Source organism: Emys orbicularis, chromosome 10 (genome assembly GCF_028017835.1).
Source record: "Emys orbicularis isolate rEmyOrb1 chromosome 10, rEmyOrb1.hap1, whole genome shotgun sequence".
Classification (NCBI taxonomy): Eukaryota; Metazoa; Chordata; order Testudines; family Emydidae; genus Emys; species Emys orbicularis.
The window spans coordinates 53,775,825-53,803,415 of record NC_088692.1 but is presented as its reverse complement, the minus strand read 5'-3'; the positions used below and the strand labels follow the sequence as shown (position 1 = coordinate 53,803,415).

Genomic DNA, 27,591 nt, shown 5'->3' with positions numbered 1-27,591 from the left:
TCAGGCTCTGCGCTACAGCAAAAACATGCAGCTGGCGGCTAGTTCCCCACTCAGGAAAAATCAGTATCACGATGACGCTGCTGGATGTGTACTCCTTCCAATTCCAGCAATAGCAGAGAGAGAGCTGCTGCCAGAGAACAGCAGAATCAATATTTTAAAAACACCACGCATTTACAGAAATTGAATTAGTCATTAGCTTTTGGAATTCACTTCTTTGACATCTGAAGTTACTACTGCTGGTAGGGTAGCTGAGATCCCAAGTGTCCCAACAATTTTTTAAAATTTATTATGTAAGGTCCAAATTTCAACACCACTCATTTCTTCTCATGGATTTTTAAATGCATCACTTCCCAGCTACTCTTAACTAGTAGGGCTATGAATAATACTCTCACATATAGGGTTCAGTAAATCTGATTAGAATAAATTCAGAAGTGTTTGGATGGAACACAGAACTTAGTTTTGCACAAAAGGAAATATTATTTTCTTAAGATATAGGGTATAAAACTTTCCATTTTCTCCCTAGTTAAAAGTTTTTAAATCTTACCTTTTCTGCAGTTAAAAAATATAAAGCAAAATGAAAACTGTTCCTTTCTCTAAACAGCCAAGGTAAAAATATATCTAAAGACTGAATTAATAATAATAATATTCACCCGAGGACAGAAGAGAATAATAAAGAGTTAGAGTATAATTTGTAAATGACAAATCATACTAACAGCAATCTTTGCCTGGATTCTCCCAACCCCCTTATTATTACACAGCAGTTCCACGTCCACCACACACGCACACGTCTGGATGATTACATCTGAAAGAAGATATGCAAGCTGTGGGGAAGTGAGCTGGGTTTTTTTGTACCATGATTATTTGTTTGTGCTATTAGAACGATGATGGGCTCACAAATATTTCAGTGATACTGACATACTTACACTGGAAATCACTTTTTATTTTAAGTAGTTTAAAGACCATGTTTTAAGAATAAGAATTATGGAACCCGCAGAAATGTTCTACTCTGTACAGATCCCATTAATGGTACTCAAAGGTTTTCTTAATATCTTTATGCTGTATGTTATGTGTATATGGTTGTATTCTACAAAACATACAAGCTCCTTCTGAACAAAATATTGTAAATTCCATAGCCTATTTTTATGTTACATTTTCTTTGTATTCTTCAAAATATTACCACTTGTTTTCACTGTCAGGCTCGGTGATGCAAATGGTTAACAGCCAATTTATTATGATTGTATTTATTAGAACTGTACTCGTACTTCATATAAAATAATTCAGCTTTTAAGATAATATTCTAGGAGAAATGTCTTAGGACATATTATATATCACTTGATATTTCTTTAAATAGGAGTATGTATGATCGTTGTGTCTTCACTGTAACAACACTTTGTTAATATTTTCTTTGGGATGTGTGCTTGGCAGATTCTCACTATAAACTTTGCCATTTGGGGCTAATGACTACATGATCTGCTCTGAGCCTCTGCAGCAGCCCAGGAAGGGTCCATCACTGTCCTGGTTTCCCTGTTTCCTTTAGGGAGGAAGCAAACTGTCTTGGCTTATACTATGCTGCCGACTAGAGAGAGAGAGGGAGCAGAATCAAAGCTCCATCTACTCTTCCCATCACTGGCTATCTTAGTGGGGAGCCACCTAGTGTGCCAGCTTTTGTGAATCCCATTCTTAGGCGCCTATCTCCCTCCATTCACTGTACATGGAGTCTGCGTGCCTAACTCAAGCTTTGTGAATCCCACTGACTTTCTAGGCACCTAACAGTTAGGTGTGGCAATGCTGAGCGTTGCAATGCCTGAGTTCCTCTGTGGAGCAAGCCCTTACTGCTTTGTATCACCAAGTAAGCTGGGTCATGATTTGGACCTTAAGTAGCAACTTTCCTCAACACAGCATGAAACACTGCCCACATTTTATATTGCTAGGTCCTGTGTGTGATTCTTTTCCTCTCACCTAAGGTATCTATTTGCCAACATATCTGCAGAAATTTGTGGGAAATTTATGGATTTCACATAGATAATCATCATTAATGGACATTGCTCATATAAACCCCATATGCATGTGTAAGAAAATAGAATCCTATTGTATTATAAACTTAACACACAAACACACATATACACACACGTATATATATGTATTATAAAATATGCACTTTCAATGAAATCATCATCTTACTGAATCTTACTCTTTTATAAGCAAATATATTTAAATAAACTGCTAATTTGTTTCCCTCAAATTGGTTTCATGGTCTACCACTAATATAAGTAGTTATGTAAAATATGAAATACGTAATTGCTATAAGATATCAACTGTAGTGAAATGACTCACAATGAATCTGTTTGAGACACTGATCGGAGGAAAATTCATGCACATTTATTTTTGATTTTTGTTATTATTTAATTTATTGCAATATAGCAAAATTAGCAGTGGTAAGAGAAAGAGACTTCATACTCTTTACAGTTCTATAATTACAGTGTAGATCCTTAAGTATGATAAGGGCGAAATATAGAAAACAAACCAAATTTTGACTTGAATAATGGCCTCATTTTCAAAACATCATTTAAAGCGTATGTTTGCAATATTTCTTGAAAACAACTATAGCTACTATTCCATTATCTGATTGGCACCAATGCTAAATAGAGCAAAGATAAACTATATTCTCCTGGTAAATATATATGCAGCATTGGTTCGAACGGAGCACTCTAGAACACAGATATGTAATATATGCTTGCTTGCCTTTTATCAGAAGAATTCAATTTCTTCTTAGATCAGAAGAGTTCAATTTCTTTTATACAATAATTAAACTAGAATTGCTAAAACTATGATCCATCTTATATAATATTGGATCGGATCAAAATAAGCTTTTGAGTTATAAAAGTTATATTTATTGTTTAAAGAATTCTTTTTTTCTCCCTTACACCACAAGTTAATGGAAGAATGTACTATTAATTGCACTAATGATATCCATTTTGGAACTTATTGAATAACAGCCTGACCTTGAGAGCTATTGAATACCTCAAACTTCCACTGAAGTTATTCACCCCAGTGTAGTTGAGAACAGAATTTGGCCTACTGTCTTCTATTTTTGAGTAATCACTTATGTGAATACAGATTGTATTGCAATTTCCATGCTACAAAAACCCTCGACCAAATGATTGATTCTACTGTAGCTATTAAATAAATAAAAATGCATTTCTACCTATACTATGCAACATTGCTGTAGACCTGAAGAAGATCTCTGTGTAACCTTGAAAGCTTCTCTTTTTTACCAACAGAATTTGGTCCAATAAAAGATATTACCTCAGCCACCTTGTCTCTCTTTCAACCTATAACACAGTCATGAAACAATGTACCATCACAAAGCTGACACAGGATTTCCTAAGATACCTACTACCACCATAATAATGGAAATAATGGGCTAAATTCCTTCCTGTCATACAGTCCAGGAAACCCCACTGGGTCTGATACTCAGTTATTCCAGTCCTGTGGTTGGGGCAGGAATGAAGGGGTAATTAAAGGTAAATTTAAGTCACCTTTGTGCTCCCTGTACTCTGGGGTCATTCAGGAGCTTGCCTGGTCCCCAGCGTAAGTTGGAGTAACCTCAAGGCTGCTCCAACTTACTCTCTGCTTCCCATGGCCTCTTACAGGCTCTGGAAATCAGAAAATAACCACAGTACATGGAATTTCAGCCATGCCCCCCTTCACACCCTGACCTAACCCCTATACCTGGGGTTAGGTCAACTGTAGAGCCCCTCTTCTAGTTTTATACCAGCCAGGGGAGCTCTCTGCACTGTGGATATTATATGGGGCATTTCCATCCATTTAAGGAACTTTTACACTGCCAGAGTTGTGTAAAGCGGTCAATGTAAATAAGAATCACGCCCATTGGCTTCAATGGGTTTGCAGAAGGTGTTAAGACAAAATTTGGCTCACATAAGTGCCATTACTTATGCTGTAGAATGGTGACTTACATTGCAATGTGCCACATATAGCATGCAGTAAAACACAAGGGAAACATAAAAGGCTTGCCAGCGGAAGAGGAACACCTCACCCCTCCCAAAAAAACCAACCCAACATATCAGGTCTGAGACTTCACTGCTTTGCACTTTGTACGTTTATTTATACCTGTGCAAAGTGCTGATTTGACAGTATTTTACTCTGCACTCATTTTGCAGAGGTGTAAAGGACTACACATGATGCAAGGGAGAGGAGAACTGGCCCATGTTCTCCAAGTGCCTGATCCAAAGCCCACTGATATCAATGGAAAGACACTTACTGACTTCAGTGTATTTTGGATAGGCTCTAAAAGAAGATGTAGGCAAATTATTTAACAGAATGTACTATTTCAACCAGTGAAAATTTTCACTTCAAGTACAAAGAAAAAAAAGGCAAACGAAAGAGAACTCTTCAAACTTCAGTTCTTTGTAACATTTCTAATAAGAAATGGGATACTTCCTTCTTAGCTTGCGAGTATCAGTAGCAATATAAACCATACTTCAATTTCACTTTGACAGCAATAATAACATAAATGTTTTTTTCCTTTTTGCTGAAAACCATCACTCAGTACTGTTTACCCAAGCAGTCTGTTCCTGAGCTCTGTGAGCCACTATACTTGGTAATATAGGCAGCATGATGTCATTTTAACCTTCTAACATGATGGGAAAGGAAACACAAATGGCAACCATTCCTATGGCGATGTAATAATTGTATTAATTGCTTCTCAAAAATGGGCAAGAGGGAGGAAAATGAGAGAGGCTTAAAAGATACTAACTACTCTAAACTGAATGTGAGTTTGAGAATTGCTGTGCTAAAAAAGTAAAAACACAAGTCCACCAGTGAATCTGAAAGCTTATTGTGAAAGTAGCATGATCATTTGAAATATATACAGATTAAGGGAACAAAAGATTTACAAGGCTAGATTTTCTCATTTATTTGGAATCTTCTGTGCCAGTCTGGCAATGTAAATAAGCCAGAGAGCTGCTGAATTTTCCTAGCTAAGGATTCTCCTGATGTAAATGATTGCAAGCTGGTGCAGCTGTGGGGGGCAGAGTGAGAGCACAAAAGGGAGCAATAACCTGCCAACAGTAGAATTCAAATACCTCAAACAGCACCACAGCCAAGGCTGCTCTACCCTATGTTCGGGTTATAACCAGTGCAGAACTGGCCTCACAATCAAAGAGTCGTGGCTGGCTATTCAGCCCTCGCAGTTGCATTCAGAGGATAACAGGTATATCTAAGAATTTAGGCCACATTCTTTCCTTAGTCTATATTTGTGACTGCCAATCCATAATTGTCATGGTTGGTATGCACAAGCACTGAGTGGAGGACTTCTACAGGACTTAAATATTGTTATTTGAGCATTTGTGGAATCTGAATGAACTTGAAGTGAAGGAATATTTGCCATAATTTAATATAACATAATATTACACTTTGTGACATGGGTCACAGAAAATTTTGCTTCTCTAACTTCCATCAACTTATACATTTTGGCAGATATGAAGTTACTTATTCAGGTTCATAAGACTTGCAGCTGGCTCCCTACTTAAATCTGGCAGTATTCTAAAATATCAGGAAAAGCAACTGGAAAAAATCCATGTCAAATCCATCTGTTTAAACTTCGTTTACTTGTGGTAACAGCATATACATGTCTAAAGTTACTGATAAACCACAGAAAGCTTATGTAATCCTGTTGCTATCCAAAACTAAAAACAATATTCATCTTCATGTAATAACCAGAGAAAATCACTGTACATATGAATCACATGTGCAGTGGTGGTCTTTAATTTATCTGTTAAAAAAGGGCGGGGACTTTCACAAAATTAAGAAAAGGGGAGAAATGTACTCCCTGTATCTCAGGTTTTATTGGAAAAATCTGTTTAAACAGTAAAAGAAAAAAAAATCAAATGATAGTTTTTCTATAAAGTCATGTTTCGTTTGCTGTAACTTCTTTTATAGTAAAAAGTTTTGGGTTTTTTTTATGAAGAGCATCTGGTCAGTATCAGATGCATCCGGGGAAGGAGCTGGAATCTCCAGAATGGTCAATTATGTAACAACTAGGTTATATGGAAAGTTTCTTCCTAACCCCCTGAAGTAGGAATGTTTATAACTCCTATATTCATGTACATACATGTTGAATGCTTTCTTGATTCCAACTAAGCTGTGCATTCCATGAGTTAATTATGTAATAAATAATACCTCTTTTTCCAGAATACGAGAAATCTCTCCTAAAGTCCTGTCCAGAGCAGAAACCTTGTTGTTTGCCAATGAACTGCTATCCTGTACTTGGAACTGCTTTAGAAGATCTTTTGCTAATCGCTGCAGCCTTCAACATTAAACAAAAGACAAAAATGAGTTAAAAGAGAAAAAAGTTACATTCAAGTAAAATTTCAAAGATACCTACTGAAACTTTATGAGCCTCAATTTGATTAAAACAATTAAGAAAAATCTACATACAGGTATTACTACTCATATTGCAGTAGCATCCAAAATGTGCACCACAGAGGAAGACAACAGCCCCAGTCTAGAAAGAATACACTCTAAAAAGGACAAGGAGATGAAGAAAGGGGGAAGTGAGGCCACATGCAAGTAAAGAGATTAGGGCAATCATAAGCACTTATTAGTCACCTGTTTGTTTGCTGCTGCTGTTGTCTTTTTTAAGTCAATCACAGTTAATTCCCTGCATCCTTCCTCCACAATTCAACCAATTTGTCTTTCCCAGCTTCAGTTCCAGTATTCTTTTGCCTCCTCCTCCCAGCATTCAATTTTCTCCCTCCACACAGATGAGCAATTCACTCAGGAGAAGAGTAAAGGGCATAGAACAGTAGATGATTTAACTAGTTTTTTAAGAAGTGGGTTTTTAGGGGAGACTGAAATGAAGAGAGTGCAGTGGCTTTACAGACCAGTTTAGGAATGGCATTCCATTCATTAGAGGTAAAAAAGAAAGTGTGGTGGTAGCTGTGGCATATATAGAGATAAGGTGGGATGGAGCTGGTTTCATTGGTGGAGCAGCATGAATGTGGGAGGATGACATAAGAAACAAGTAGGGATAAGTAATGAAGGAAGTTATGCAGGACCTTGAAATTGATCACAAGGAGTCTGAACATCATGAGTGGGGGAAGGGAGAGCCAGGAAGCATTCACAGTGGGGGTGGCCTGGGTAGAATGACAGGAAAGGGAAGATGATCTTAACTAGTACCAGAAGGTTGAAAAGGGAATCAGCATGTCTGTAGAATCTAGATCAAGATCATTTGTAGTTAATTATTTAAAATAAATTCTAAATGGGGGCAAGGCCTAAGCAGGGAGAGCTCCTGCTTAATCAGTGGAAGGTGGTATTTTTTATTTCTTTCACTGAAAAACAGTTAAGTAAATAAATCTATAAAAAGACTTCATATGACTGTGAATCTGGAGAGTTAAAATGCCCAATAAAAGTAAAAATAAAAATGATCATCAGGATTTCTTTGAGCCTAGGACTTGTTAGCATTTGGTCAGCTGGACCCACTGAAATTCAGCCAGAGGATTTTTCTGGGAAAGGAATGCTAACAGTGGGTTAAGTCCAAACAAGATATTCTCTGCACTGCCATGCCCTCTGTGAAAAATAAAATTGAAAGAATTTCTTCTGTACTTACTAAACTAGGAGCAAAGATGGAAAAAAGAAGAAAAAGTGTAGGATTTGGGACTGCAAATCTCATTAATTAAATACCGTGACCGAACAACACAAGCAGGTTACAAAATTAGTGAAAGGCAGAATGGCTGCAGCCCATACTTAGAAAACCAAATAAGATCTACAAATGTAAGAAGTCTAGGCAGTTTTAGCGGAAGGTGATTCAGACCTACTTTATCTTCTGGAAAATCTGCAAGATTTCTGAATCTAAATAAAGATCTATTTGAAAATAACTACTGCATTCCCATGAGGAAAGCCCATAAAACTTCATTAAAAAGAGAGAAGCATCATAATCACAACTCTGTCTGATCTGAGAGAGCAAGATGGAATTCTGCTTGCTGCAGGTAGTATAAAAAGAGCAGAAATCAAATCGGAGTAAGATCTGAGGTCAGCCATGCAGGCCAAAAGAAGGGACTTTGATGCTCTTAGAGAATTTGGTGGATAAAGATGATAAAGCCTCATTTTTCTATATGGCAAATCTTAAAGCCTCTTTCGATGAGAAAGTGTGTGTGTGTGTTTTATCTACATCTACGTGTGAATCATTGTCCAGAGTACTTAACATTACCTAAGATACTGCTCAATGCAAGGACAAGAATTAGAGGGAAGTGAAAAAGGTCTTACTGAATAATTATAATTAAGGCTAAGATTTCGTCATGGATATTTTTAGTAAAAGTCAGGGACAGGTCATGAGCAATAAAGAAATATTCATGGAAGCTCGTGACCTGTCCCGGACTTTTACTAAAAATATCTGTGACAAAATGGGGAGCTCATCTGTGGAGTCCCCATACCGTCTGCGGTGGCTTGGAGTGCCTGGGGTGGGGGGCGTCCGGGGTGGCTCGGAGCTTCCAGCCACTGCGGGCTGAAGTCACAAAAGTCTCTGGAAATCATGGATTCTGTGACTTCCACGACCTCTCTGACAAAATAGTAGCCTTAATTATAATATTAAACTGCCACCTCTGTTGACAAATTCCCTTGCTTCCTTCCTGAGTTGGAAAGACCTTTTTGTGTGCACCTGGCAATACAAAGATTTTCACACCATTATACTGTTATATATCAGTGTGAGTCTGTATAAATGCTTTAATTAAACAATAATTTGGAGTACTAAGAAACTAGAACGTTATCTATCGCTGGAGCAGAAATTCAGTTATTTTCCCTCCAGCCAAATAAGATGGGCACTGACTCATACTAATTTGTTTCATCTGGAATGATCTTTATTTACTGGAAATGCTGGTCAGTTTTAATGTTAGATTGGATGTTTGACAGTAGGAATTTTTCTTCTCTTTTTGGATTATATTGACTTTGACCTTTTTATAAAGACTGAACAAAAAAGGTGTGGCTATTATTAACAACAACAATTTCTAAGTTAAATGTATCGTCTGAAAAATATTTATTGTATTTTTGGATGTCCATCCAATCTGTGCACTGGAACCGACTTATTTCCACAATTTAAAAAAATTCGTAAGTTGCGGATATTATAGTATCTGTCTCTCTGAAAGATGAATTGTGGAAGGGTATATAATGGAAGAGTTAAGATTGTTTTTGGAATATGCAATATGATATTTTACATATATACATTTAATTAAGAGACTGTATAAACTGTGAGTGTAATTAAATACTTATCTACCTTAACTCTTTTTATTCTATACTTTTAAATAACCGTAATGTTCCTTTACTTACACACACACACACACACACACACACACACACACACACACACACACACACACACACACACACACAAGAAATCTTATCTTAAAAGTTAAATTAACAGATAAAAAGAAAGTTCCTTGATTTTTGAAAACACTAGATCAAAGAGTCTCCAGCTCCACCCCCATCTTTCCTGCAATGTGGAGTTTAGGAGTTCTGCAGGGTCCCTGATTCTCCTTATCTCACACTGACCTGCAAAAAGTCCCCTCCAAAGCATGTGGGTCTAGGGAGGCAAAATCTAGTCTATTGCGAATAAACACTACAGAACAATGTTCAAAAAGAACTTTTGTTGAAAGTCTTGTCCTAATGGGTTATGAACCAACAAGGCTGGTAATTAAGAGATGAGAATAACTTAGTGATAAGAACATAACATAAGAATGGCCGTACTGGGTCAGACCAAAGGTCCATCTAACCCAGTATCCTGTCTACCGACAGTGGCCAATGCCAGGTGCCCCAGAGGGAGTGAACCTAACAGGTAATGATCAAGTGATCTCTCTCCTGCCATCCATCTCCACCCTCTGACAAACAAAGTCTAGGGACACCATTCTTTACCCATCCTGGCTAATAGCCATTAACGGACTTAACCTCCATGAATTTATCCAGTTCTCTTTTAAACGCTGTTATAGTCCTAGCCTTCACAACCTCCTCAGCTAAGGAGTTCCACAAGTTGACTGTGCGCTGTGTGAAGAAGAACTTCCTTTTATTTGTTTTAAACCTGCTGCCTATTAATTTCATTTGGTGACCCCTAGTTCTTGTATTATGGGAATAAGTAAATAACTTTTCCTTATCTACTTTCTCCACATCACTCATGATTTTATATACCTCTATCATATCATATCCCCCCTTCGTCTCCTCTTTTCCAAGCTGAAAAGTCCTAGCCTCTTTAATCTCTCCTCATATGGGACCTGTTCCAAACCCCTAATCATTTTAGTTGCCCTTCTCTGAACCTTTTCTAGTGCCAGTATGTACTGGATGGTGCTCTTGGGGGCTTTTGGGAACTCTTTTACCATCAAATTGAAGGAAGAAATGGGGTGATTTCATGAATCTGATGGAGCTGTGCCTTGGATACAGCTCTATCATCCTTGCAAGAGACAATTAAAATGTCCAGGGTTCATAAAAATAATTAATTCTTAACAACAATATTTTTTTAACTCTGCAAAGTACCAGATTGTGTCAAGTATTTTAAAAAGTCCCAGGGAGAGATATTCCCCAACTCTTTTCCTCCACTTCAACACAGACCTATTTCAAACTAGACACATACATACATACATATATAAAATGAATTTTAATGTTCTGTTCCGGTGATTGTGCGTGTCTCCTCTCTTCCTCTGGAATAGAGAGGGAGCCATTGTTTGTAATGGGCTCACTCTCTTCAACACAGGAGAGTGGGCTACTGATGAAAAAAGGAGGAGAGTGAGTGAAGGAGCTGCTTGACAGAGTGAGGAGTGAGAATAGAGTTCCCTCTCTTTCTAGGGAAAGCCAAGGAGCAAGCTAGTTGTGGGGAAGCCAGGCTGCTGTAGAAGTTAGTTGAAGGAGCATCTACCAGGGATGAGGACCAAGTATAGCAAGGATTGTGTCATTAGCAGTGAGAGATGCCAAGGTCCTTACTTTGATTATAGATGTAACTGTAGCAGAATGTCAGTGGAACTGAATCTTGTGACACGATAACAGCCATTCATTGTAAAGTACATACTGAGGTCTTTATATATAGACATATTGGAATGAAGCCGAGACCTTTATTTCCGAACTGGGGAACTATTTTCCAGTTTTATTGACAGTTTTGCTACCACACTAAATCGTTTTTTGTTTTTTTAATGGAATGCTCTGGCAAGTCAAAGTAGAACACATCTTATATTTATAGCAAAGAACGGTTTTGATTAATTATATTTGGATAAAAACTCTGTTTCATATTAAATATTTTTCTTTGGTGGATAATACAGTGAGGAAATAGCCTAAATTAGAGCAGCACAAAAATGATATTGCAAAAAAGGGAAGAAACCCTTACTTATCTGTATTGTAATTGTTGTTCTTTGAGATGTGGGTGCAAATATGTATTCCACGCAGGTGATGCACGCTGGCAATGCATGCCCAGTGTGCTGGAGCCAGAGAGTTTTCTGCAGCTGTACCTATTGGTGCAGCACACGTGCCCTATGCCTCCTCATGGCCACTCCTACAGCTATATGAGAGCAGTGCCATCACATCCTCCATCAATTCCTTTTCACTTAACTATGGTGGCTCAAAACTCAATGCAGAGGGAATGGATGGAGGGTCGTGGAATACATGTGTGCAATCATATTTTGAAGAACAATGGTTACAGTACAGGTAAGTAACCAGATTTTCTTCTTCAAGTGTTTACACATGTATATTCCACTCAGGTGACTCAAAAGCAGTACTGTCAGGAGATCGGGCTCCAAGTATATTTAAACAGTGACTCAATATTGCTTTCCCAAAGTTTGCATCACATCCTGAAGCTGTTGTCATGGCATAATGATGAGTGAATGTATGCACGGAAGACCAAATAGCAGCTCTACACATGTATAGTATGGGGATGTCCCTTAGAAAAACTATTGAGGTTGCTTGAGCTCTTGTGGAATGGGCCAATAGTCTTTGGGAAGGAGAGGCATTTGCTACCCCATATGCTGCTGCAATACAGGAATTAATCCATTTGGAAACTGTCTGTGCTGAAACTGCCTGACCTCTCATTCTGCTATCATATTAAACAAAAAGCCAAGAAGACAGCCTGAAAGTCTTGGTCCTATATAGACAGAAGTCCAGTGCTTGCCTGACATCCAAAAGATGCAGATTTGAGTGCCATTTTTGAAAAAAACAAACAAAAAAAACCAACAACAGGTAAGTAGATTGCCTGATAAAAATGAAATTTGAACTTTAGTTTACAATTTTGGATGCAGCCTCAAAGCTAATTTATCTTTGAAAAATAATATATAGGACAGGGGTCGGCAACCTTTCAGAAGTGGTGTGCCGAGTCTTCATTTATTCACTCTAATTTAAGGTTTTGCGTGCCAGTAATACATTTTAGCGTTTTTAGAGGGTCTCTTTCTATAAGTCTATAATATATAACTAAACTATTGTTGTATGTAAAGTAAATACGTTTTTAAAAATGTTTAAGAAGCTTCATTTAAAATTAAATTAAAATGCAGAGGCCCCCGGTCCGGTGGCCAGGACCTGGGCAGTGAGAGTGCCACTGAAAATCAGCTCGTGTGCCGACTTCGGCACGCATGCCATAGGTTGCCTACCCCTGATATAGGATGTACTACTATGACAGACAGAAGTGTCCCCATTCTCCTATCTGATGAGAAAGGATGCCTTTTGATTCAAGTGAAGCCAAGAACAGGTCACCAAAGCCTCAAATGGAGGATCCATTACAGCCACTAATACAGTGCTGAGGTCCCAAAGTGGTACTGTATCTTTAACAGAAGGAGAAAGGCAAATAATTTCTTTTAGAAACTATGGAGCTGGAAAAAAACAGATCTCTCTTGAATGGAAGATAGATAGCTAAGTGGACTCTCAGCGAGGCAAGAGAAAGACCTGAGGATTTGAGGTGTAACAGGTACTCAAAAATGTCTTGAATCGTAGCTTTTGCTGGGTGAATTCTGCGAACAGTACACCAGATCAAAAAACGTGTCCATTTAGCCAAACACAGGTGAGTCTCATCTTACGCGGGGGTTCCATTCCGGGGTTAGCGCATAAAGCGAAACCCGCGTACAGTCAAAATTACATTGAGTTGAATAGCGGGCGGAATTGCCCGCACTACAAGTACAGTATTAAAATTGTTATTTTTCTCTTTTTTTGCCGACCACATAAAGCTGAAATCGCGCATGTTAAATGCGTGTAAGATGCGACAGACCTGTACAGGGACCTAGTGGATTGTTATCTAATGTTAAGAAGTATCTCCTGAACTGACACTGAGCAGTGCTTCTCCACTTGATCTAACCACTCAACAAACATGCTGTGAGGTGCAGACTATTAAGATCTGGGTGACACATTCATCGGTGTTGCTTGGAGAGCAGATTTGGAAGAGGAGGCAGAGACCATTGGTTTGAATTGAGAGAATGTGAAGATCCAAGAACCAGAGCTGTCTCAATCACACTGGCAATGATAAGAATTATCTTGGTGTGATCTTGTTTTAAACTGAGAACTTGTGGAATGGGGGAAATGCATATATGAGACTCGATCCTCATCTCAGGAGAAATGTGTTGGTTATCGAGTCTGGATTATGACTTACTCGAGGACAGAACTAATGGCATTTCTTGTTGCCTTTTGTTGCAAATAGGCTGACTGCTGGAATACCCCAGATTTGAAAGACGGTCCTTGGCATACTGTTCTTGAGGGGCCATTCATCATTCTAGGAGAATCCCCTTCCTGGGTAATCGGCCATCTGTTTCTGGGAGACAGGTAAGTGAGCTGCAATGGGAGTAGTCTTCCTTGATGCCAAAGTCACCGAAATTCATCAATCTTGGCAAAGCTGATTGGATCACCTCCCTCCCTATCTGTTTAGGCAGTACACCATGGTTGTATTGTTGGCCAATTTCTGGATCGACAAGCCCTTGAAGTGAGGGCCTTGTGAATTGCCCAGAGTTCAAGGACACTGATACAAAAATCTGCGTCTTGCTCTGGTAATGACTGTCCTGGACGAAAGGGGTTGAGAGATATGTTGTTTTGATCCAGGGAACATAGGATCACAGGAGGAACCTAGAACAACTTGTCTAAAGGTGTCTGTTTAGTGAATCTTGATGGATGTGGAGGTTCAGCCTGGCATGTTGGGTCACGTAAGTACACGAGGCCACATATAGTAGCCTTAGGCACACCCGACAGCAGTGGTAAGGTGTGACTTGAGAAATATGCACAACTTGTGAATGGTCTGAAATTTGTCCTGAGGGAGACAAGCCATCGAATTCCTAGAACTGAGTAGGACCCTGATGGACTCAATTTTTCTGTATTGGGACCAACATGGATTTTCCCTTGTTCAGAATGAGTCCCAGACAGTCGAAGAGACAGATGATGAACTAAACATGGTGAAGTACCTGATGTTTCAATCTGCCTTACACCAACCAATCATCCAGATAAGTAAAGATGTGAATTCCCTTTCTTCTCAAGAAGGTCGCCACCTCCACTAGGCACTAGGTAAATACATGCGGCACTGACAACAGGCCAAACCGAAGTACTGTGTATTGATAATGTGAGCCCGCTGCTACAGATCTCAAAACTTCCTGTGACTTGGCAGTACTGCCACATGGAAATAGGCATTCTGGAGAGAAAGGGTAGCAAACAAGCACTGTGATGTAGGGAAGGATGGATTGATGCTAGGGAAACCATGTAAAATTTTATATATCTGATGAACTTGTTGAGATTTTGGAGGTTCAGTATGGGACTCAGACCCTCTCTTGGACTTGGGGATCAGAAAGTGTCATGGATAAAACCCCTTTCCCCAGTGCCAAAGGGAAATTCTTCTATGGCCCCTAGAGTGAGCACAGTCTGAACTTCCTGAAGGAGCACTGACTCCCTGAGATGGTTCCCCAAAAACGGATAGAGGAGATGAGTGGGAAAGGGGGGGGAGTGAGAGGAATTGGATAGAATATCCCAGTCTCATAGTCCTTAGGATCCATTTGTCTGTGGTTATGATCTCTCAAGCACTGAGGAAGTGGCATATCTGTCCCCATGCATGGGGGGGAGATAACAGAAAAATCGTCAACGATTGTATTGCTCTCTTTGAAGGAGAAGTCAACTGTGCTGCTTCCAAACAGCAGACTGAGGATGAGCTGGTTGATTCGTATAGGAATTGGTGGATCTCCTTCTCTGTGATTTATGCTTCCTCCTCAAAAAATTCTACGACTGTGAGCAGCTCTGGTTTGTTTTATGAGTCCTCTTTTGGGGAAGCTCTGGATAAGAAGACCAACACCTCTTCCTCAGAGAAGAGACTGAGGCCATGTCTACACTAGAGAGCTTACAGCGGTACAGCTGTAGTGATGCAGCTGTGCCGCAGTAAGATCTCCCATACAGCTGCTCCAAGCTGATGGGAGAGAGCTCTCCTGTTGACATAATTAAATGACCCCTAACAAAAGGCGGTAGCTATGTCAGCAGGATTGGGTCTCCTGCTGACATAGCGCCGTCCATACCAGCACTTCTGTTGGTGCAACTTATGTCGCTCAGGGAGGTGTTTTTTCACACTCATGAGCGAGATAAGTGTACTGACAAAAGTGCTAGTGTAGACATAGCCTGAGTCTAGGGGTCTGTCAGAGACCATTGCAGCCTCATTAGTGGACTGCAGGTAGGCAATAGGTGTTTGGTTGAGGGTCCTGGGGCTGAGGTGTGTCTCATGGCCTGCTTCATAAAGTGTTGCTTGAGGCACAGATCTTTGGAAATCTGCATTCTTTTTCTGAAAGAATGGCAGATACCGCACCTCTCCCTAATGTGCCCCTCGCCAAGACAGAGAAGGCAGAGCACATGAGGGTCACTATTTGGGATAGACACCCCACATGACAGGCATTGCTAAAAGTCCGGGGAGTGCTGCATGCCACCAGTGTCTAGCACTGAAGACTAACTACTAACAAACAAAATAAAACCCTAAAACAAAATAAAATAACAAAAGAAGTCTAATTATGGGGTACTAACTTCTATTTACAGGGAAGGCAGAGAACTAATCTTGCTGACTACAAAGAGAAAAAATCATGAGGTAAACTGCCCAGGAAGCTTCAACTCAGGCTATGGGTGGTGATAAGGAACTGACAGGGTCAGGACAGTGCCACTCTCGTATAGCCTCAGGAGGGGCCAGGAGAAGGTGCAGGATGCATTCACGGACCCAATGGGTACTGCTGCACAAAACACTCTGGCTCTGGTGTACTGGGCACCCACACACCTGAGTGGAATACATATGTTCAACCACTCAAAGAGGAACTCTTGCTTCTCTTCCTCGACCCAACAAACTGTACAGTGGATCTCCTCAATTATATTTCAGCCATAGGCCCCAATTCAGGACAGCATTTAAACATACATTAAAGCCCATTCTTATTCAGCAAGGCACTTAAGTACATGTTTAAGTAAGGAAGTCCTTAAATCCCTTAAGAAAATATTTCTTCCAAATTACATGACTGGATGGAGACACACTGGAGGTTGCACAATCTAATAATTATGAGGGTTTATGCTGAAATATATTTTACTAATCATTAAAATAATATTAATGTACTAATATAAAATATGATTTTGTATTGACTACTCAGAACTATAGTATACAGTACGAGTGTTTTCTTTGCACAGTTTTGATGTGCTTCTTTCTTAATACACCATATCACTAACACTTTCAATAGTGGACTACATCTACACAAACATTAATATAAAAGCAAAAAGACTATTAAAAATGGTTTCTCTGCCCCGCCACTTTGTATTTGAATTTGGGCTGGTGTCCCATCAGATTAAGGTAGAGGCAAAGCAAGCGTAAAATTATGGGCAAAACATTAGACTTTGTGACAGAAAAGTGGCCACTTCATTGGTTGGAGGACTGTTTCACCACTGCAGAGAGTAATTCTAATATTTTAAACAGTGAACTACAAAGTACCTAAACATACCTATAGAATACACATATTTGTATGTCAATGTCTTTATGAATTTAGCATATATTCCGCCCAATGCCAATAGTATTTAAAAAGGCATAAGGAACATTCACTGAACACAAGAGGTCTGTATTTAACCCTGAGGTAAATCAAAACTGTGATTCATCTGAACTAAGCTTAAAGGAAGAATGCCAGAATTAGAGTGATGTTTCAGTAATACGAGCTAAAAGCTATGTCCAATTTCCAACCTCAACGGAAGAAACACTGCTGGTAATGTATTCCCCCTCAAGAAAGAAACTGCCAGATTTTAACTTCAACTGTAAATAACTCCAGAATCTTTTACTAGAAGACAAACTTTAGTTCACCCTAGCGTAGTCCTGTTTGAAGAGGACGATGTTAACACAAACTAGCAAGCTTTTAGTTTGCGCCTGCAGCATCCACATGGGGGAGTTACAGCTCAGCACTTTGGTGCGTACTGCTATTCACACACCCTGTAGTCCAAACTGTGGGGCAGTATAGACAAGCCCTAGGAGTGAAATTTCCAGCCCCACATGCTAACGATTTACTCCTGAATTGCTTATGTTTAAGGCTAAGATTTTGTCACAGATATTTTTAGTAAAAGCCACAGACAGATCATGGGCAAAAGAGAAAAATTCATGGAAGCCATGACCTGTCCATGACTTTTACTAAAAATATCCCTGACAAAATGGGGATCTGCGGGTCCTCACAGCGCCTGAAGCGGGGCAGCTGCGCAAGGGTTAGGAGCAGCCTGCAGCAGCTGAGGGCTGCGGGGGTACTCCTGCTGTCTGCAGCTCTGGGGATCCCCCGCTGCCTGTGGGGGATGAGAGTTGTGGGGTTCCCCCGCTGCCCTCAGCCGCCTGGAACTTGGGGGTTCCCCCGCAATGGCAAGGAGCTGCAGGGTTCCCTGCCGCCAGCGAGCTTGGGGGTTCCTCCGCTGGCGGTGGCCAGGAGGGTGGGGTTACCCTGCCTCCTGGGAGCTGCGTGGTACCCCGCCGCTCACAGTGGCTTGGAGCTCCGGGGACTGCCAGAGGCAGCGGGGGACCCTGCAACTCCCAACCACTGCAGGCTGAAGTCACGGAGGTCGCTGGAAATCTCAGATTCTGTGACCTCTGTGACTAAATCATAGCCTTACTTATGTTCTATTGTCTGCTAATCCATTGACAGGAAAATGGTACAGTATGTGGTCTTGTTGGGAGGACAGAAGCAGAAATGTTCTCTGCAACTGCTAAATCCTGGATGAGTTATCTCAACTCCAGATAGTCTTTAAACTGATTTTTTGGGCAAAGGAAAGATGGTGCTCTCTTTACTTAGGATTGTTTTGAAGAACCAAGGAATTTGTTTGATACAGTGGATTGTGCTTGAATACAGAATTTATCATTGGTATCAACAGATTAGGAGAAATTGTAATGTTTGCTCCAGTGTTTATATGGACATAGCAGCCTTTCCAAATCCATCTATCCATCTATTTCATGACAATATTTACATTCTTTCTGTCCTGAGTTCTGTGTTCCTCCACTTTTTCATACTAGAAACTACAAACACCTGGGCAAAATTCACCGGGCTACACAAAAAGGGATGCCACAAATGCAGTATATGTCTTTTTAATCTACAATGATTTACATCTCAGCAAATAAGATTTTAGTATTAACCACAAACATGAATAATCCAGATTTTAGAAGAAATATACATAAAGCACATATGGGGGTGGCTGACTGGGAGGTGCTACCACAAAATAAATACTAACTAAATAATAATTTTAGCAAATAAAAATACATTGACATTTTTACAATTCAAATGCCAAAATGAGGGCTGCTCATGTAAAAGGTTTTATGCTATATAATAGTAATAAATAAGTAATAAATAAAAAAAATCCAAAATATTTTATAACAAGAGTTTCTTTGTGCTATGGGCTAAGTATTTTTTATTAGGGCTGTCAAGCAATTAAAAAAATGAATCGCAATTAATCGCGTGATTAAAAAAATGAATCACAATTAATCGCACAGTTAAACAATAATAGAATACCATTTATTTAAATATTTTTGGATGTTTTCAAGATTTTCAAATATACCGATTTCAATTACAACACAGAATACAATGTGTACAGTGCTCACTTTATATTTATTTTTTATTACAAATATTTGTACTATAAAAAAAAGAAATAGTATTTTTCAATTAACCTAATACAAGTACTGTAGTGCAATCTCTTTATCATGAAAGTTGAACTTAAAAATGTAGATTTATGTACGAAAAAACTGCATTCAAAAATAAAACAATGTAAAATTTTAGAGCCTGCAAGTCCAATCAGTCTTACTTTTTGTTCAGCCAATTGCTCAGACAAACAAGCTTGTTTACATTTGGAGGAGATCATGCTTCTTGTTCACAATGTCACCTGAAAGTGAGAACAGGTGTTCTCATGGCACTGTTATAGCCGGCATTGAAAGATATTTATGTGCCCGATGTGCTAAAGATTCATATGTTCCTTCACGCTTCAAACACCATTCCAGGGGACATGCATCCATGCTGATGATGGGTTCTGCTCAATAACAATCCGAAGCAGTGTGGACCGATGCATGTTCATTTTCATTATCTGAGTCAGATGCCACCAGCAGAAGGTTGATTTTTGTTTTTGGTGGTTTGGGTTCCGTAGTTTCCACATCGGAGTGTTGCTCTTTTAAGACTTCTGAAAGCATGCTCCACACCCTGTCCTTCTCAGATTTTGGAAGGCACTTCAGATTCTTTAACCTTGGGTCGAGTGCTGTAGCTATCTTGAGAAATCTCACATTGGTACCTTTCTTTGCGTTTTGTGAAATCTGCAGTGAAAGTGTTCTTAAAATGAACAACGTGTACTGGGTTATCATCTGAGACTGCCATAACATGAAATATATGGCAGAATGCTGGTAAAGCAGAGCAGGGGACATACAATTCTCCCCCAAGGAGTTGAGTCACAAATTTAATTAACGCATTACTTTTTTAAGGAGCGTCGTCAGCATGGAAGCATGTCTTCTGGAATGGTGGCCAAAGCATGAAGGGACAAACGAATGTGTAGCATATCTGGCATGTTAATACCTTGCAATGCCGGCTACAAAATGCCATGCAAATGCCTGTTCTGACTTTCAGGTGACACTGTAAATAAGAAGAGGGCAGCATTATCTCCTGTAAATGTAAACAAACTTGTTTGTCTTAGCGATTGGCTGAACAAGAAGTAGGACTGTGTGGACTTGTAGGCTCTGAAGTTTTACATTGTTTTGTTTTTGAGTGCAGTTATGTAACAAAAATAAAATCTACATTTGTAAGTTGCACTTTCAGAACAGAGATTGCACTACAGTACCTTGTATGCGGTGAATTGAAAAATAATATTTTAGCATTTTTTCAGTGCAAATATTTGTAATAAAAAATAACATACACTTTTATTTCAATTACAACACAGAATACAATATATATGAAAATGCAGAAAAACATCCAAAATATTTAATACATTTCAATTGGTAGTCTATTGTTTAACAGTGCAATTAAAACTGCGATTAATCACGATTTATTTTTTTGAGTTAATTGTGTGAGTTAACTGCGATTAATCGACAGCCCTAATTTTTAGTAGATTTTACATACTGGAAACTAAAAGGAAAAAAGATCTATATCATCATTCTTAGGCTAAGCTTCATTACTAGAGAAAGGCCTTAAGAATACTGATTTGTCAATTTATTTTCACCATTTCTACAGATTAACTCAATAAAATCTTGGATGTATACTGCACACACCTAAAGGAGAATTAATATGGACAGACACAGGTCTAGTGTCTGTCCAACTGATGTACAGGTTTACAAGGGAGTGGGAGGCTGCAATGAACCACGTTCTTTTTCAGGAACTAGCCAGAATCCAAATGGGAAGCATACATCTTGCTCCCTCCTATTGCCCCAGCAGGAACTATGAAGAGGGATAGGAAAGGCTTTGGTGGTACCTGCCCTGGCACAGTCAGAAGGGGGTGTATATTGTATCCTCTTAAAGGATTGTGTATTAACTGGAGATTTATTTACTCTTTTTTGGCTCCTTTATAGTTTGCACAGCTGTTTGGAAAATAACAAATTCTACACAAATATTTCCAGCATGTGGGATTATCTGCTTCTTTCCACTAATTCCTTTAAAATGGAGGTTTGTCTCTGAATGTTGCCAATACTTTGGTCTAATGTCTTATAATTGGCCTAAATAGTAACTTATGTATTAGACCAAGAATGGCCTAAATATCTTTCTCTCCTGTGAGTCAGATGGTGCACTGGGTGGCAAACAAGACTATACTGTAATATAGAGCAGTGGTTTTCAAACTTTTTTTCTGGTGACTCAGTTGAAGAAAATTGTTGATACCTGCAACCCAACGGAGCTGGGGATGAGGAGTTTATGGTGTGGGAGAGGGCTCAGGGCTGGGGCAGGGGACTGGGGTGCAGGAAGGGGTCAGGGCTCTGGGCTGGGGGTACAGGCTCTGGGGTCGGGCCAGGGATGAGTGGGTTGGGGTGCAGGAAGGGGCTCCGGGCTCAGGGGGGCTCAGAGTTGGGGCAAGGGATTTGGGGCATGGGGCTGGGGCACAGGCTTACCTCCAGCGGCTCCTGGTCAGCGGTGCAGCTGGGGTGCAGAGGCAGGCTTTCCGCTTGTTCTGGCACCGCAGACTGCGCTGCACCCCAGAAGCGGCCAGCAGGTCTGGATCCTAGGCGGAGGCACGCAAGCAGCTCCGCACGGCTCTCGCCCGCAGGCACCATCCCTCCACTACCAGTGTGGAGCAAGTGCTCGGGCAGCACACGGAGCCCCGTGGCACCCCTGCCTACGAGCCGGACCTGCTGCTGGCTGCTTCCGGGTAGGGACTACTAGTTTTACGACTAGTTTTTACTGGCCAGCCGCCAGTGCTGAGCAAGGCGACCCAGTGCCTTGCATTCTGCAACCCAGTACTGGGTCGCGACCCAAACTTTGAAAATCATTGACATATAGAATGTTTAATTTTTGGCTATGCAAGAACGTATCTCAGACAACATATCCCATTTCTTCTGTAGCAGACTCTTATTAGAGTTTTTCTTTTTAATTCTGTCTTCCCTCTCTATTTAATCCTCTTTTCAGGATAATGACAGCTTAAATTTCTGTAGTGTTCAGCATGTGCCTTTTTGTGATAGTTTTGTTTTGTTTTTTTAGAGGAGTTTAGAGACAATTTTACAAACCTGCAGAAAGGGAGTGTTATCTAATGGTTAAAGCACAAGACTGGGAAGATTTGATTTCTGTCCCAGCTACTGACTCACTACATCAATTGCAGCATGTCTCAACATTTTCCTCCGCCTCACTTTCTCTATTTATGTAATGGGGTTCATAACACTTTGATACCTCACATGGTGTTTTGATGCTTAATTTTATACTGAAAACTCTATGGTCCTTGGAAAAAAGATGCTAAGTAAGTGCAAAGTATAACTTATTTTGTGATAACCTACTTCCCCCTTCCTTAAATCTGTCTGCTAGTGCAGCCTTCTAACAGATATTACAAAGGGAATGGGATGTATGCAATGTTGTTATAGCTGTGTCGGTCCTAGTATATTAGAGACAAGGCGAGAAATATCTTTTATTGGACCAAACTTCTGTTGGTGAGAGAGACAAGCTTTTGAGCTACACAGACTTTGAAAGCTTGTCTCTCTCACCAACAAAGGTTGGTCCAATAAAAGATATTACCTCCCCCACCCTATCTCCCTAAGATAATAGGTATCCATATAAATGTAACTTTAATAGGCAAGTTTACTGGATGAAATGCTAAATTATTACATCTAAACTGATCCACAGCCTAAAAATTAACACTATAGGAGCCACAGGAATCTGTTCACCTTCAACAAATGACCAAAAAGAGCACCCATCAACAAACAGCTGTGTGAAGCTAACAAGCGAACAAGTCAACTGGGAATATTCTCCCTGCTGCAATGATAGCGTTCATTTGCTTGGAAAAGTGTTATTGGCTGCACAAATTAGTGGACAGGGCAGAGCACCTAAGGAATAGGTAGTATTCTGGGACCGTTTCCCTCAGCTTTAGGGGACAAAAGCTGCTCATCAGATATGCTAGAAATCTCTACTGGCCATCTTCTAAACTTCTACTTGTAGCAAAGAACTGCTTTGAGTCTTCTGACAATCCCATAAAAAACAAAACAAAACAAAAAACAAACAAACAAACAAAAAAAAACCCCACCACTTTAGAGTCAGTACTCTGGAGCCCACAGAAGTGCACATTTCATACCTGCCAAAGCAGCATGGGTCCAGACTGCTGACTAATATTAATGTCATCCAACTATTTAATGTGCTGTTTAGAAAACATTTGATCCAGTGCTTGGCCAATGCAAAAAATTGTGTAAAACTGCGAAAGGTAAACTAACAGCAGCTACTAAAACAATCTGTGAACTGCAACAGGAAACTAGTGATCCTTGCAACACTACTGTAGTTTAATCATAAAGATGGCAGGTAAAAAGCTTTTCATGTCAAGACCCTAAATTTGGGGTCCTCTCTTTCTTCTGCAACATCTGTTGACATCATTAACACCTAAAAGAAGGTAGGGAACTGCATTCCTTCAACTGCTTTAGTTGTTGATGAAACCACTAACAGTTGAAAGGAAAACACAGATCTAAGATCTTAGCAGATACATATAACAAGAAATTATTTTCAACTTCTTTGCTCTAATGTAGATTTATTTGTAATTTTGAAGTCTACACATGTAGTCTGTTAATGATGCAAGGTCTTAAATAGCCTTTGAGATTTTAAAAAAAGCATTTATTGTTCATCTTTAGGAAAAGTTTCTTTGTTTATTAATATAATTCCAGCCTAGTCAGATTATTTAAGACCTTCTTTTAGAATAAACAGATAATATCGATGTTTGTTTTGTAAGAGAGAATTTTTTTCAGATCACATATTATTACAGACATTAAAGGTGGCTAAGAATCTGTCACACATGCCTTTTCAATACTAGCATTCCCAATTTTTTACCCTTTCACTCCTTGATATGCCATGTCTCATTACCTCAGCAGATTTTCTCAAAGCCTGCGTTGGATAGATTCTAGACTCTTATTACTGGCAAGAATTCACTTTTTGTCAGCCAGGCACAGTAGCACGGTTAATATTAGCTCCCAGTAAAATACTCTGTGTTCTGGCTGAAAGGATAAAAATCTAACTTTTTTTAAATTTCTCAGTAGTATGATAATGTTCCACCCTAGACCTACTGTTGCTCTGTTCCTTTCTTCCAGTTTGTTTTTTCAGCTATTGTACTAGGTAACACAGGGCCCTATGCTTAGCTTAATAGCAGTATAATCTTTCCTTTTAACGTTTTCCTTTGTTAAAAATGTCTTTTTACACTAGAAAACCACACTGATCCAGGCTTTAGTGTTTGCCTCATGACGTTTCTTGTCTTCTCATTCACTCTTTTACTGAGGGATATAAAGTTACCTTTCCTAGATTATTTGTCTTCAGTTCTGTTAAAGATTTGCTTAATTTCCTGGCACAATATATGATGTAAGCTCTGAACTGAGCTGTTGGTTGACTCATAGGCAGTCTTCTATTCCCTCTTTCACAAAGTATGTTCAGACTGGAGTTCCTATTGCTATTGCCTTGACCTCAGAGCAACTGGCAAATACTCAAGTCCTGATGCTGGATAGATAGATATTTTATTTTTGAAATGTTAACTGCTTTCAGGCTACTGTGCTGAAAGGTGACTTTCTGACTAAACTGGATTTGAGCACTACCTTGATTCCAGAAAATCTTTCAGAAATAGAAGTCTCACACTGCTATTTTTCTGTAGGTCTGTGTACAAGTTTAGAATGTGGCTGCATTCTGCCCAGCATTAGAGTGATGCAAAAATCACACAAACCGGCAGGAAGTTCTAGAGGAACAGAGTTTCCTGGCACACAAGGGAACATGTCCACTGTTTCCTGCTTAAAAGGGTGTAGTGTATGCTCACCCACTTTGTGACAAGTTGGCTCTGCTGCTCCTTCTTCTCAAGCCTTCCCTTCCCACTTTGAGGTGGCTTGCAGTTCCAGACTCACATGATCCCTACACTCAAATGAGTGCAAGAACCATGATTACGCTCAACCTCCATGAGGGGGCATAAGCTCTTTTCACTCACCCACCCACTCTTGTCAATCCATTCACGGTCAGGAATCTCAGGATACCATCTAGTCCTATATTTTTCAGATATCTATTTAGACGATAATCTAACAAAGTAATCCAACAGACTTTTTAGAATTCAATCCGACTTGATGTACTGCAGATGCATAATGTTGCAATTTGAGCATAGCCTGGGGAACCACAGTAGAATACTATCAGGGTGCTCTAACTTGCACTGGAGACTGGTCTGGCACCAGGACAGGGCCAGACAATAGGATTCAGCCCTAGAGACTTTTATTATAGGACTCTGGCAACACCTGTTTTAGTTTGGAACATCATGACATAGTTAAATATACTGGACTGAACACTAGTCTTCTGCCCCCTACATTTCCAACTGAGAGACTAAATCTCATTAATTTCCGAGCAGTTAAGCGTTATTGTCACTAGTGTCAGTGCTGTAATACAGAACTGATTTAATATAATTTTATTATATAGTAATCTACCACTTCTACTATTTATTTATTGTTAACTATTAACAATATGCTCTGTGTCTACATAATACCTGTGTATAGAATAAGCCACTCATCAGTATTCAGAAAACCTAGAATACCTAGCCACATCTTCTAATTTTTCTGGTATTATATGCTAAAAATTGTTAATTTAGTAAACACTTCTTCTTTCGTATGGCTGGTGTAGAGCAGCAACTACAATTTCACCTGAAGCTGATTGAGCCAAAAGGCTATATCAGGAGTAGCAGAATTTATTGCAGCAATGCCTCCTTCATATTTATAAATTGGGCAGTAGGTGGTGATATGTTCGATGGTCTGTCATGGGGAACCACACTTGCACACCAGGGAGTCTTTGATTTTCCATTTGTGCATTAGATATCCGCATGTACCATGGTTGGTTAGAATTCAGTTCAGTGTTGACCAAGATGACCGTGGAAGGTCAAACCCAGGAACCTTCTGCGTGGGATCTGGCACAAAGTGCTTATTTTTTAAGTCTTGTGTAGCCCAATTTGCTTTCCAAGCCTCCTTCTGATCATAGCCTGATTGCATGAGGCTTAACGAATGTTCCCAGAAAGGCTTGCAGGACCCAAGATGTTGCGGGGGGGGAGGGGGTGTGGCGTTGTCAAGGTCTTGGTGAATAGGAAGACATCTGTTTTCCTGGATTCACTGAGCTTTGTGGAATGTTGCAGCAGTTCGGGATATCGGCGGGGGAGCGATGTTAGACAGGACAGGTAGCCATGGTGTTGGAGTCGACTTAAGGGTTCCCATGATGCACCACATCACTGTATTTAGCTGGGTAGCCACGAGACGTGTGTGGCTGCATCTGCTCCATACCAGTGCACAATATTCAGCTACTGAATATACAAGTGTTATTGCAGATGTTGGCAACACTGATGCAACCCAGGTTATACATGATAGTTTCTGGATTATGTTGGCTCTCGTTTTTATCTCTGCAGCTATCTTCTCAAGATGACTATGGAAGGAGAGGGTGCGGTCAAGTTTCACTCCGAGATATGTTAGAGTGTAATCGTGTAGAGTGGAAGATGGCAGCCTTCACGGGGCCCACTCTGTTAAGTGAGAATTCACAACGAATGCCATCAACTTGGCGACCGAACATCGCTCAGTGATCTCCCAGTTATCAGAGCAGCAAGTAAACACTAAAAATGTTTTATTTGTTTCTCCTCAGTGAGGACTAGTCAAGTGCATGGGGTGTATTTTTTGGAAATACTTGCTATGAATACCTGAGCCATTGAAAACGCTGTCAACATTCTAGAAGAATTTATAAAATTTCACAGGCTTCCCAACAAAGATGCTGTACTCCACCAGGAGTAGAATGAGACACCAGGAATAGGATTCCTGCAGAGTTTATAAGTTCTTCAGACATAAGAGATATAAAAATAAAGAAGATAAACAAGAAAACAGCTGAAACGAGAAAAATCAGATTAAAAGAAGAGAAGCCACAGGAGCTAATGAGGGACTGAGGCTGGTGAGTCCAATGAAGCAACAACAACAACAAAAATTATAGTTAGTTCAAGTCAAAAATAAAAGGAAATTTTCAGGTGAAAAATCAGGGGATTGTTGAGTTTCTGCTGTGGTACAGTTGAACCAGATGACTGAAGGCACTATGGTTTATCAGTGTTTCAAGGAGAGCCAGGCATATACCCACCCTGCTATCGGCTGATAATCAGGCTTTAACTATGAGTTTCCTGGCAGCCACACACAGGAAGCAGAGATCCAAGAGTACTAATCTGTCATAATACTTACTCTAATTATTAAGAAATGGAAGTCAACAACAGTACCCTCTATCCCAGAGCATTTATGATATGCCATCTGATGGAGATGCTTAGTGATGGTCATCACTGATAAAATCACATGGAAAATGGGAACAATTTGTTGATTATTATTAGCAGTACAAGGCAATTAATATCAGAAGTTCAGAGCACAAGCAAGGGGGAAAAGACAATGTGGTTAAGTAGAACCTGCATTACTAGCAGCTGACTAATAATTTTGTTCACAAAAAGTAC

The 27,591-nt window shown here is 39.8% G+C and overlaps 1 protein-coding gene across 1 annotated transcript in view; it reads right to left on the bottom strand.

Moving 5' to 3' along the window:
- The window catches only part of SCAPER (S-phase cyclin A associated protein in the ER), a 310,638-nt gene that overhangs the window by 146,055 nt on the left and 136,992 nt on the right, over positions 1 to 27,591 (bottom strand). Inside the window, exon 19 of the mRNA XM_065411761.1 lies at positions 6,202 to 6,328. Coding sequence (XP_065267833.1) covers positions 6,202 to 6,328 — 127 coding nt within the window. The remainder of the gene's footprint in view (positions 1 to 6,201; positions 6,329 to 27,591) is intronic.